At 45.6% G+C, this 13,741-nt stretch overlaps 1 protein-coding gene across 1 annotated transcript in view; it reads right to left on the bottom strand.

Annotated features, from left to right (window-relative positions):
- LOC121296237 (unconventional myosin-XV-like) overlaps positions 1–13,741 on the bottom strand; it is a 97,728-nt gene that overhangs the window by 5,962 nt on the left and 78,025 nt on the right. Inside the window, exons 56-64 of the mRNA XM_041221581.1 lie at positions 13,335–13,411; positions 12,466–12,542; positions 11,690–11,820; positions 9,932–10,026; positions 9,398–9,475; positions 8,776–8,872; positions 8,293–8,441; positions 1,598–1,722; positions 799–932 (exon numbers count right to left, since the gene is read on the bottom strand). Of these exons, the coding sequence (XP_041077515.1) occupies positions 799–932; positions 1,598–1,722; positions 8,293–8,441; positions 8,776–8,872; positions 9,398–9,475; positions 9,932–10,026; positions 11,690–11,820; positions 12,466–12,542; positions 13,335–13,411 (963 nt within the window). The remainder of the gene's footprint in view (positions 1–798; positions 933–1,597; positions 1,723–8,292; positions 8,442–8,775; positions 8,873–9,397; positions 9,476–9,931; positions 10,027–11,689; positions 11,821–12,465; positions 12,543–13,334; positions 13,412–13,741) is intronic.

The following is a 13,741-nucleotide window of genomic DNA, read 5'->3' as shown; positions in this document are numbered from 1 at the left end:
AGACAGTGGGAAGGAGCACACCATCGCTATGGAGATACAGTAGAGCAGAGACAGTGGGAAGGAGCTCACCGTCTCTAGGGAGGTGTATTACAGCACAGAGACAGTGCTGGAGTACTAGTGAATTTCTATAGCATATCAGCATATTAAATACATTCCGGACAGTCAGTGTTTCTAACAATAATCCTAATTTAATTTTATTACGCATATCTTTTTTGGCAAATACAAAAGTCAACAGAAACAAGGTAATAGCATCACCTTTAGTCAATTACATGAATGTGTGTCCAATGCTTTCTAATAGTAGCTTTCACTAGGCATATATCATTTATATTAAAGGTGCTGTAATGAATACATTCCATGAGGGACATGGAATATCAAAATAAATGTTCTGCTCTAAACGACACCACTGTACTTCCAGAAATGCACAGTAGTGTGCAGATTTATTAGAACACTCCATTGCATCTCTTGTTTTGATTTGATGTGCATCCGAAATCAACCACTGTTACAGAACATCTTGGAATATTGTAAAAATAGGCGATCGTCTAATTTAATTCATGACTTTAAAATAGGTCACGCATGCAATTCATTTAAAATAGTAATAGAAAAGGAACACATAGCCACAAGTGGTAAAATACATTAGACTTTTTAGAAGTTCTTAAAGATGCCTAATTCAAGTACAAAGTGGGCTAACATTTTCACACATGTGTCTATTGTGTCTCGTTATTCCTGCACTACTGCAAACCCTTCCACTGGGCCCATTGTTTTCCCACATGGTTGTCACTGTGTTTAGAAGCCACTTACTGAGGAAGTGGATCATGGCTTCAGCAGGGCTCAGGTCTTGCATGGTGCCCAGCCGCATGAGTGTGGAGCCGAGGATGATCTGAGCATTGACACTGCTGACAGAGCTCTGGGGGAGATACTGCTTCAACTCCTGACTGTACAGGGACAAAACACAGGGCAGAGTGTGACACACACAGCATCTGACTCTGTACCAAGCATATTATCTATCAAGCTGTTTGATAAATCACATGGCTAGGATCTCTAAGAATATTATCCCTACTAGTGATCTGCTGTACAGCAAAAGACTTTTCAATGCTTCCACTTCAGGCCCTGCCAATGGCAGCTGATCCAGTGATTGACCCACCCACCTGTTCTTTTAGAATTCAGTAAGAAGAATGGTTTACTAGGTGTTCTTATTGAAGGCTTACAGGGCTTGCATGGGAAAATGTGCAACCAGAGTTCACAGCCAGCCATCTTCACCTTCTCATGCCTTGCCCAACACCTGATCATTTCATGAGGCTCTGTATTAGCAAATCAGGTTATGAATCATGAACCTCACTGTAATTCAGTAAAAAACTAAAATACATTTTAAAAAAGGACTGCATAGACCAATGTACACAAAAACACTTTAGTAATATGATAAATTAATTCTGCAGTCAGCATAACTGCCGTGTTGCAATTGCTGGCAATTCTATACTACTGGCGTCAGATGAAATGGCGCAAAAAGAATTTGCTTGAGAATGCATCTAAGCACAGAAAGTGGAGACACAGCTTTTGAATTAAAGTCACAGAAACTTGTCGTTACTTGCAATCCACTCACAGTGTGGGCTCTGCACCCAGTCCTTTGGCACAGTGCTGTAGGGCTGCCAACATTGCCATCTGCTGGTCAAGCTGGGCACTGTCATTGGCCAGCAGGAGCTTTCCTTCCAGGTAATCAGACAGGATCTGAGAGAGCAACAAGATGGGGGGTTACAGTCACACACACACACTGCTGCACGACACTGGCACTAACAACACACTGCTACATGGCACTGGCACTAACAACACAATCACACACTGCTACACGATGCTGGCAATAACAGCACACTGCTACACGACACTGGCAATAACAACACATTGCTACACGACACTGGCACTAACAACACAATCACACACTGCTACACGACACTGGCACTAACAACACAATCACACACTGCCACACGACACGGGCACTAACAACAAAATCACACACACACACACACACTGCTACACGACACGGTTACTAACAACACAATCACACACACACACACACACACACACACTGCTACACGACACTGGCACTAACAACACACACACACATACTTCTACACAACACTGGAACTAACAACACACTGCTACATGACACTGGCACTAACAACACATTCACACACTTCTACACGACACTGGCACTAACAACACAATCACACACACACACTGCTACATGACACTAGCACTAACAACACACTGCTACACGACACTGGCACTAACAACACACTGCTACATGACACTGGCACTAACAACACACACACACACACACACTGCTACAGAACACTGGCACTAACAACACACACACACACCCACACACTGCTACACAACACTGCACTAACAACACACTCACACCCACACACACACTGCTACACAACACTCCACTAACAACACACTCACACCCACACACACACGGCTGCACGACACTGGCACTAACACACACACACACACACACACACACACACACACACACACTGCTACACAACACTGGAACTAACAACACACACACACACTGCTACACAACACTGGAACTAACAACACACACACTGCTACATGACACTGGCACTAACAATACACTCACACACATACACTGGAACTAACAACACACACACTGCTACACGACACTGGCACTAACAACACACTCACACAAACACAGCTACACAACACTGGAACTAACAACACACTCACACACACACACACACACTACTACAGGACACTGGAACTAACAACACACTCACACACACACCGCTACACAACACGGGCACTAACAACACACTCACACATACACACAGACACTAACAACGTTAGTTTACCTACTGTAAACCTGGTTCCCTGAAAGAGAAGAAGATGGCCACCAAACATCGTTATGGGATACGCTCCTGCCTATTGGCAGGTGCCACCCGATTCTCCAAACCCGGAACATGCGTCACCCGAAGGGACAGCAAGTTCTGTTGGGCCCAAATCAGCAGCCTGAAGGCTAGGCGATGGAACCCCAGGGACTGAAGTCCACTGACTCCTCTGCCTTCACAGACCCCGCCCCAACCAGAGTTGGAGGCATCCGTTATCACTACCCTCCGGGTGTAAATCGCCCCCATTCTGACTTCTTGACGCAGGTGAGAGGGAATCCTCCACCAGCGCAGGGCCGCCGTACACGTGAGACATAATGTCAGCCAACGATGCCTGTCGCGTTTGGGACTCAACCGGAACGCACTGAGCCACGTCTGTAGTGGGCGCATGTGCAATAAACCCAGCTTGATGGCTGATACCGCTGCTGCCATCAAAACAAGGGACACCAACGATCTCTGCTGAAACAGGGAGAGGTGGTGTTGTAAAGCTGCTACCCTGTCGTCCGACAGGTATCCGAGCATCATGGTGGAGTCCAGCTGGAGCCCCACATACGTTATGCAACGCACTGGTGTCGTTATTGTTGAGGCCCAGCCTCACTAGATGCTCCTTCACTAGCACCGCTCCCTCCCGTGACTGGGAACAGATCAACCAGTCGTCGAGGTAATTCATCACTTGGATAGCTTCTTCGCACTTTGAAAATGTAAGGGGAGCTAGGGAAAGGTTGAATGGCAGCACGGAAAACTCGTATGCATTGTCCTGAAAGGCAAAGCAGAGAATGGAAACGTGAAAATACACGTCCTGTAAGTCCACCGTGGTGAACCAGCCGCCCGGCCTGACAGACTGGAGTATGTGACGATGAGTCAGCATGTGGAACCCCTTCTGTTTTAGAAACCGGTTTAGAAACCTTAAGTCCAAGATGGGGCAAAAGCCACCGTCTTGCTTCGGTACCAGAAAGTATCTCGAGTAGAAACCCTCTCCGAGAGAGGTAGGATCTATGAGATGAATGGCATGCTTACCCAGCAAGGGTGCCACTTCGGTCTGGAGCACTGAGGCCTGAAGCAGGTTCATCACGAACATAGTCGTGACGCCACGAAAAGGAAGGGGGTCCCAAACGAAACAGAAGCGCATAACCGTATTGTACGGTTGCAAGCACCCACAGTAGTGCAGCTGTTGTGCCGTGAATTGGGTCTGAGGCTGCAAGCCTGCAGGGGCACTACTGGGGTGGTGGAGGCTAGGGCAGGGCTAGCGTTGGCGGTTGTCTAGGGCGGAAACCCTGGATCCGCCTTCACGATTGTTTTTGCTTGGGTTGTCTACAGCCACGTCCACCACGCTGAGGGAGGGTCTTGCCTCTCGTCTGAGATGAGGCCTGTAGGCGGTGCCTAAGGTCATCTGGCAGGGCAGTGGGAACCGGCACCATACGGGTGATTGTACGTGTCTGCGCCGAGTGCCAGCGGCTCGACCTGACCCGCGCCGGAGCGGGGGAAGTGAGCAACGTGGCTACCTGCCTCAACGCCTCGCGGTCCTTAAGGCTTTGCTGTAGGATCTCCTCCAGGGTCGAAGGTGTGGCCTGGTGATATGGGCGGGTCCAACAGCGTGGCCTTATCAGCATCAGGCACCCACGCCTGCGACAGCCACAGCTGTCTGCGCACGACCATTAGGCCTGGCAGGCTCCAGCCCAGGGAATAACCCTGCAGGCCGAAGATCTGGAGCAACTTGTGCGTCAGAAGTCGCAGTTCCAAAGCCACCGGCTCTGGTAGAGGGGCATCACGCAAAATTCCATCCAGGTATGCAGTGAGTATGCTAGGGCGTGTTCGCTAGGTGAGTACTTTGGGCTCCCGCCACGTCGGCTCTACGGACGTGCTTCTCAGTGATCCTGCACTGCAGGTTCGGGCACACAGGGTCCTTGGGCATACCTCCCACTGGCGGATCCTTAACCAAGGCTGCAATGGTGGAGTCCACAGGTGGAAGCCCGGACAGGCCCAGCTTCTCTGCCCCTTCCAGCGAGGCCAGAAGGAACGCACCTCCTCCATGAAATCGGGGAACGCTGGGAAGGGTTGAGCTCGGGGAGTTACGTCATGCGGTCAAAAGACGGAACGGCGTGGCTCTGTCTGTGCTGTCCAGGGGACCTGGAGGGATGCCGCCACGCGCCCCATAAGTGCGGGCACGGACCCTTCCCCGCGCTAGTAACCGAGGCAGCCTCGGAACTAGGGGGCGTATCAGCCTGGAATTCAGGCTCCGCCTCGACCTCCATATCCGGAGGGAATGCGGACTCCCCGCACAAGGTGGTGATAGAAAGCGCGTCCTCGTCTGAGTAGAAAGCCCGGTCAATCAGCTCACCCTGTACTCCCCCGGAGGGGTCAGGGAGCGACACAATCATTGTGACCAGCTCAGGGGGTTGGGGGGGGACGGCACCCGGGGGTCCACAGCCAAAGCCCGTGGGGCCTGCCTCTCCAAATGCTCCATGATCCAACCGATCTGGGCTTTCATGTCCATGATATCCCGCGCCTGCCGGGACTTTTTCACCCATCTAGCCGGAGGTGACGGGGAGTGGCTGCGGGTCGAACAGGGAACCTCCTCAAAGGGGCTCTGTGACGGTGTTGGGAGGAGAGAGTGGAAGGGGCCCGATGTGTGGAACTCCCCTGTGCGACTCTCTCCAGGTGGCTCACGAGCATGCAGAGCTGAAAAGCCGCGCAGATGTCACAGGTGCCTTTTAGGGCTGAGATGGCATGTTCGGGGCCTAGGCACCGCGCACACATGCTGTGCCTGTCCTCCTGTGGGATACTGGTCCCACAGGCCACACAGACATGGAAGCCAGCCCTACTAGTCATAGCGCCGGGTTAGAAACCACTGTGTGCTCTTGTCATAAAGACGGCCGAGTGGGTGAAGTCAGAACCAGGAAGGAATGAACACAAAGACAGGACAGTGAAGTGAAATGATGAAGACACTTGCTTGCGCTGGTTTATTGTAAATAAAAGGTTTAAACAAACAGAAAACAGGACACGGCACTTAACGCCAAAATAAATACACATAAAATGGACAATACTAGACAAACACGGTGAGCAGATAGACAGACTAACAGGTATCGTGCTGGTCCCACTAGCACGCAATAGCAATTGATAATAAACTCTATTACTCCTCCTCTCTCTCCCGTTCCCTACTCACCGAACACCCAACCGCGAGTGGATGAAAACATGCTGCTTTTATGCAGCTGTACCAAGATTCAACTGCTAATCAATCATTCAGTTGGAGTCTCGGTACAACTGGACGTGAATTAATAAAGTGCAATTCCCCGTGCTCACATATTATTACTTTTTACTTGCACATGAAGTGCTGTGCAATCCTCGTGCCTAAATACAAATATACATTTTAAACACTGGTGTTACACAGACCCATTTATATCCCGTGTACCAGTGACTATACACCAACATTTAACACACTACATGCAACATATAACAGATAATATACACAGGGGCGGGCACTTTGTCACAGCTCTAAACACCGTGTGCGCCGCGTGCACCGAGCACCGTGGGCACCGAGAGTCGTGTGGCACTGGGTAAAACAGCACAGAGTACTAGGTGCACCACATGCACCAAGTACCATGTAACAATAAATACTGCGCGCACTGAGCACCGAGCACCACCTGTATCGTACAGCACCAGTATAATAGGCACCGCGTGCACCGCTTGTACCGAGCACCTCTTGCACCGAGTGCTGCATGCACAGATGCACCAAGTACCATGCAGCACCAGGCACTGCACGCACCGAGAGCACTGAGTACTGCGTGCACCGAGTACAGTGCCGCACTGGCGTACTAGCCTATATTGATACAGCGACAATGGGCATTGTGAGCACCGTGGTACCGAGTCTTACGCACCGTAGTATTAAAAAACACCGGGGTAGCTAGGCACGGTGCCTACCCTGACCGCGTGGTCTCACACGTGAGCAGCACGTACCGTACAACAGGGGGACAAGACCTAAGCCGCAGCGGGCGATTGACTTACACACACAGTAATAAAAACAGTTTTTAATTTTTTTTTTTTTAAAACAATATTACAGGACAGATGGGGGAGTGAAGGCCCGCGCAGCCTGCTTACGTCTCAACCCAAGAACAAGGAAAGCCTCATGAGGAGTACATGGCTGGCCTGGCGAAAGCAGCCGCGGAGCTACAATCAAAACAAGGCCCAACCGTGCCCCGCAGGCAGCTGGCAGGTTAACTCGACAACGGGGACAAGGCAAGCCTGGTCGCATGGAGTAACAGTGCTCTCCGAAGTAAGAAAGTGTGAAAAACACACACAAGACGGACAGACAGAAAGAAGTAGCCTGACAGCCAGCTTTCAGCACAAAGTGCAGGGGAACTAGCAGTAGCTTACACAGAGCTTTTTAGAAGAAAAAAAAGGGCTCAATGCAACACAGAGGTCTTACCTTACCAATGTAAGAAGCGAAAGAGAATGATCCTTCAGGTTAAGTACCCTCAGGAGGTGGGACCGAGGGGGTCAATGGGGGAGGGGGCCTATCAGCAGCTTTGATATAAAGAGCTCAGTGACACCTACAAATAGGCAGGAGTGTATCCCATAACAATGTTTGGTGGCCATCTTCAAATTAAAAGGGAACACACTCACACACACACTGCTACATGACATTGGCACTAACAACACATACACACACACCTACACGACACTGGCACTAACAACACACTCACACACACACACACACACTGCTACACGACACCGGCACTAACACTCAGACACATACTGCTACATGACATTGGCACTAACAATAGTGTAAAGAGCTAATGAAAAGATTAGAAATGCAAAACTATGAATGTGCAGTGGTGCAAATGATGCTGTTATCCAGCTGCTATCAGGGAAAGAATGTCATTAAAATTGGCTTCAGCTGATCTGGTGCAAGCAGTGGTTATCTGGTCAAAATGTTGCAAACATACAGAAATAAGCCAGCAGCTAAGCATTGCTCGCAAAGGGGTGTAGAGACTGATATCATTGCTTAATTTAATTTAAATTAATAACTACTGGCCTCATTATTGTGTAAATAATAAAGATTAAGCTGTAAAAGTGTGACTGTTTGATAATTGGAATCAATAAAAGAATCTTGTTAAATTCTGCTTAGATCCTTTTTGTGTGAGCTTCTTCACAGAGAAATATACCATTTAGTTTCCTTACAAGAGCTTAGGCTAGAACAAAGAGTTCTAAAATAAAATATATTTTAAATGTAAACAATGGGACTTGCTCTGCAAATACCCCTGGGTGCCTCTAATATGAAATCAAAGCTAATAGTATGGTTTGTACTGGCGTAAATCCGGAACCGTTTTTCCACATCAATAATGTTTTCCTGTGTACCTGTTCCTTTACTGGTTGTTCTGCACTGTACCTGTCTGTAGTGGACATTGATATAGAATTCATTCTCAAAATGCAGCGGCTCTTTCCACATGACACGCTTAAGCCACAGAGTTACTGTGTTGCCGTCCAATAGGAAGTCAAAGACATACTCGTCATGTCTGATGGGCTGCACCACCTGGCCTGGAAGAGAGAAACGAGGCACTGTAACATTCACACTTGAATTGTGATTTGAAAAGGCTGGGGTACTGAAAGACTGAACAGTTAAAAGACTAAAGATCAGGACATCTTCCACGCCCGCACGTCACTTCTGTTCAAATTATACTGTGTACCTTGATCCAGTCCCTTCTTGTACTGCAGCAAGGAATTAATAACAATATTCAACAGATTTCTATGCAAGCCATTAAAAAAATACTGTTGTCAATATCAGCCAATATGCACTGTAAACAGCAATTCTGAGCATTTCTGTGTCGCAAGCTGTAGTATTTTTCATATTCCACTAGGGTGGCAGACTCACCCTGGTTGCAGTTGGCATAGACATAAAACTGCTTGATCTCCTGCAGCTGCAGCACTCCCATCTCTGCACACAGGTCACTAACCAGCTCCAGCGCCACCTGCACCACAAAGGGGTGTGTTACTCCATGGAAGCATGTACCATTCCATACTGCACACTGATCCCTTTAAACCATGTAACTAACCAATGCCATGATCATTGCTGTACAAAACTTGCTGTAAATGATGCATGCTTTAAAGATTGTTGTCATTGTATTATTGTTAGCTCTGGGACAACTATGACAAAGATGGTTAAGGATACTGCTTGTGAATGTCACATTTGTTTTAATAATTTAAAGGATTTTGTATAATATGTAAAGCTTTGCTGCTCAAAAGGAATAAATAAAACATATACAAACATATTTCTGTTTCTAGGAAGCCATCCTTTGATCTTTCAGTTGATTTATTTTCCAATTCACCTGAAACTGTGAATTTTTCAAAGAAAAACTGTGGATTCATCATAAAACTGGATTAATCAAACACTGTGTGCTAGAACACTCTGGATTCCCTAAAAGTTTTTAGTACTTTCACGCGACGTGCCGTATCCCTACACTTCTATTGTAACTCTTAAGTGTTTCTTGACTCACAGTGAAGGTATGGATCTTGCCGTAGTGCTCCACCTTCCCAGGCAGGTATATAGGAATCCTCTTGGAACTTCTTCCGTGCTGTGGGAGAATAGAAAAACATACAGCAACACTAGCTACAGTCTTTTTGTTGATAACTGACATTTTCATTCTTAATGCAACACAGGTTCATATACCACTCAAGGGTAAAGAGCTAACCAGTGTACATGCAGTTCTTAACCCTTTCTCAGCTGGCATGCTACTCCACAACTGTGCAATTAAAAAAAAACATATTAAGAATAAAGTTAAATAAAATATACATTTGTGGCAAAGTAACAACCTTTTGGAACAGAGTTCAGTTTGCTAACCTCAGCTACTGAGTATGAGGAGGGTAAAGGGTGGGGGAGGGGGGGGGTAAAGATGGGACGCTGGGTTAAGAGATTAACTGCTGCATGGTTAGCTCACACAGTTCACTACCTGGGAGGCTTTCTCAGTCAGAGATACCCGTTAGGCAGAATCTACCCCCTTTGCCCTTAAGGGAATGGCTTATTCCCTTACCAAGATGGCATCCATTTCCTGCTTGGAAGGGATGTGTCTCCGGCCCCCATGGATGAGCGAGCGTCGCAGGTTCTCTTCACATAAGTGGGCCATTTCTGAAAGGCACAGGAGATCCATTAACAATACTACTTTATGTTAAGGAGTGCTAACCAAGGTTAACTGCATTATCTTACTAATGCTTTGTGTATTACCACAGGCCCCTTCTGTTCAATAGCTTTTGGGTCTTTGATTGCATACTTCAATTAGAAATATGCAGATATTTCAAAGACAATGCTATAGATGAAACATTGCTGCTGCATTCTATTACTTCATGTGTTATAGATCCAAAAAAGTAATACAAGTTAGAGCAGCGTATTTAAAAGCATCAACTAGCACTTGCTTTCGTTTCTCATAAGTTTGACAAACATGCATTCAGTCGAGTGCTGGAGACTGGCAGGGCCATGCCAGAACTCCTTTGCTACAATGGCTTAGCGGGTTTAAAGAATGCTTTGGTCATTGTCTTGTTAAATCACAAGCCATTTACCAGTGAGTTTCCTGGCATTCTTTGAAAGGTTGCTGAGTGTCTCAAAAGGCCTGATATACTTTGGAATCTGTGTTTCAGGTCTTGTCGCCTCTGTATAAGGGTTAATTTAATTGTATTGTACGCAGTCAGTTGTTTTCAGTTCATAATGACATTTGAGTTACCACTTGTTACAAGCACTACAGTCCCCTCACACAACATCATGCAAAAATACAATGTAACCTGCTCCTTTAGCTAAGGTACTAGCCATTAAACTACCAGCTCCTTGCTTTACTATGAGCACCAGGTCTCTGGCAGCCATTGCCTCACCTGTCTTCCACGGCACAAACCATCTCTCTAAAGGCAGGCCCTGTATCCAGAATAACTCCCACCCCTTGGCTTATAAAAGGTGCTCTTTTGCACAATTCACCCGCTTATGGTAAGATAAAAAGGAAATGGGATGTTTGTGATTAGATAATATGTAGTATCCCGTCTGTCTCAGTCAATCAGTTTAATCATTTTTATGCGGATAAACTGAATTAATGTTGTTATTCTGTTCATCAGTTACAGGGAAACTGCAACTGTGATGAAAAGGTGGGATTAACATGTTTACCCCTTGAGCTACAGTACAGCCAAAAACATGACATATAAAAGAGGTAAGCAGGTTTTATGATATTGCTGCACTTACATAAGGTTAAAGTTTATTCCAAAGTTGCAAGGACCCACATAGTAAATGTGCAAATGGGTTAGAGTACTTTGTTCAAGAGGTTTTAAAACTAGTAGGGTTCTCTCCATGTGTAATTAATGAAGCTACGAGGAAAAAAATGACTGATGTTTGGCACTTGCAAAATACCCATTCGTTTAATAACTTCATTGTACATCAGTCACTTGCAGGAATTAATACCAAAGTCACAGCAAACAGCCACACACAGTCCCACAACAAGTACACAAAATAAATCAAATAAGTGCTCAACAAAAACTTAGCAATAGTCACAAAATCAGTGCAGACACAGACAGGATCCTCATAATCATGTAGTAAATGCACAGTATGTAATAAGGACACTAGAAATGACCATTTCAAGCAATTACCAAACACTTCAGAATAGTACAGTAATTACTGAGTATTGGTAGGTGAAATAAAGTCATTACAATCTTACTTACTCAGTGTTCTATACTCTGCATAACGCCATTCAATAAATCTGTATACATTATCTGAGTCCTGCTCTCTTGTGTTGCCCCTCACGGTATTCTGCAGTTACCTTGGAAACTGTTGCCCTGGTCCTGCAGGATTTCCTGGAGGAAGCGGGTCACATATGGCAGCAGGGTGTTTGAACAATGAAAGAAGCCAGTGATGAGGGTCAGGATCGTCCAGCCATGAACGCAGCTCTCCCTGCCCGGAACAAACACAAATACAGCACATGAGAGCCAGCCCTCACAGCCTCTGCAGATCTGCTTTATCTACACAGCACTCTCAGAGTAATGATAGATGTCTGTCTCTTTCAAATACAATCGTGGTCTGGTTTTTATAAGGGTTTCAATATACTTTAACCCAAAACTGAGGCTACAAAGTGGGACAGGGCAAATCCACAGGATATAAGACTGGCCAGCAGCTTTTTTTCTTATGATGCTACCTTTATGGGAGCTTATATACAAGTGAAGGAGCATACACAGGACTTTTAAAAGCGAGAGACTGAATACTTAAGATACTAGTGTATTCATTGCAAGTAACTCTTAAAGCATATTTATTGTAGGCTGGAGACTGGACATATAAATATCCCATTCCGTTTTTGAGGAGACTCACAAAAGGTTGCAACTTTATTTATAATTTGTATTGGGGACAACATTTTGTAGAGGGCGGTTGTATCGGCAACCTCATGTAACATGTTATCCATGACCAGTGCTTCCACGGCACTTTCCTTCTCTGCTGATCATGAAGTTAAGGAGCTTGTAGACCTCATAGCCATCCTTAGCAAGCTTTACCCAGACACGGTTTCCTTACCCTTTGGAGATTCTAATAATACAGAGTGGTACTCACTGCTGAGGGTTGAGTGTGACTTGCTTGATCACCTGGCAGTAAATCTCATCTCTCAGGTCCTCCTTCTCCTTGCCCAGCTGAAAGCAGAGACAAAGGGGTGAACTGAAGGAACAGGAAGGGTTCACAAGACCTTATCAATTTGCATAGAGGGGTTTCATACATTGCAAAGCATTCAAATCCATGATTGGACATGCGATTAGAAGTAATGAACAGCAAAAAAATAACCAAAATGTAAAAAAGACAGACCTCAGTAATTGCATTTGTTATCGTTATACATGTTTAACCAGTCCCTTTTATATTTAGTGTGTACTATGTTCACTTTAAATCAATCAGATTTGATAAATTGGTTAACAGCTTTTTTTATTGACATAAGCGAACCTGAGCGATTGATCAATTAATCTTGAATCGATTAAAACCCCTGAATAAGAAGTACTAGGTACTGCCTTCCCAGCACCAGGCTGGCTGATGCGAGGGGAAGTCATTCTCTCAAGAATGCTGGATAATCTGAGAACAGATTTTGTAGCAGATTTCCACCTGCACCCTATATGGCTGGATGCCCTGAAGGAAGCGGGTCATGTAAAATGCTTTGGAAGCATTATTGTACTGTAATCTGCTTGTATATTAATGCGCAGCAAGCTGCTTGTAAACAGGGATCATCCATATTCACTCCCATCCACGCTCTGGTAGGGGGGGTGTCCATTTAAACTTAGATCATCTGTTCTAGAGGTGAGATAGTGACTATATGGAGCAGTACAGCACAAGCTCCAGATCTGAAGGAGGGTAGTCCCAGGTACTTGGTGGTACCCATCCTTTCCTGTCACACACACACACCTCCTGCTAGCAGGGGAGTCCTGCACGGTGTGACTGACCTGGAGAATGCTGACAATGTAGTCGCCCTCACTCTTGTCTTTCATCGCAGGCTGGTCACCCATGAATCGCATCACATCTATTGCAGAAATAATATTATCAATATCAATTCAATTTTGTTTTTTAAATAGTACATCACATGACATCAAACATCTATAAACCACAGTTTATTTTTTAACCCATTTCCTTAAAAATGTATGGAAGATCTATTGTATAATAAAAATAACATAATGCATATTGAAGCGTTATGACTGCACAGAAATGCATGGTTATAAAACATTACTACTTAACACTATCTTTACTACATATGAAACAAATCTTTAGCACTCTATTTCGAAACAGATCATATAAATTCACTGTTTAATAAACTACTGCAATTCATTTAAATGAGTTGTGTTATTATGGACTT

The sequence above is a fragment of the Polyodon spathula genome, chromosome 21, assembly GCF_017654505.1.
Source record: "Polyodon spathula isolate WHYD16114869_AA chromosome 21, ASM1765450v1, whole genome shotgun sequence".
Taxonomy (NCBI): domain Eukaryota; kingdom Metazoa; phylum Chordata; class Actinopteri; order Acipenseriformes; family Polyodontidae; genus Polyodon; species Polyodon spathula.
The sequence above is the reverse complement of the archived record's forward strand: the minus strand, read 5'-3'. Positions and strand labels throughout refer to the sequence as shown.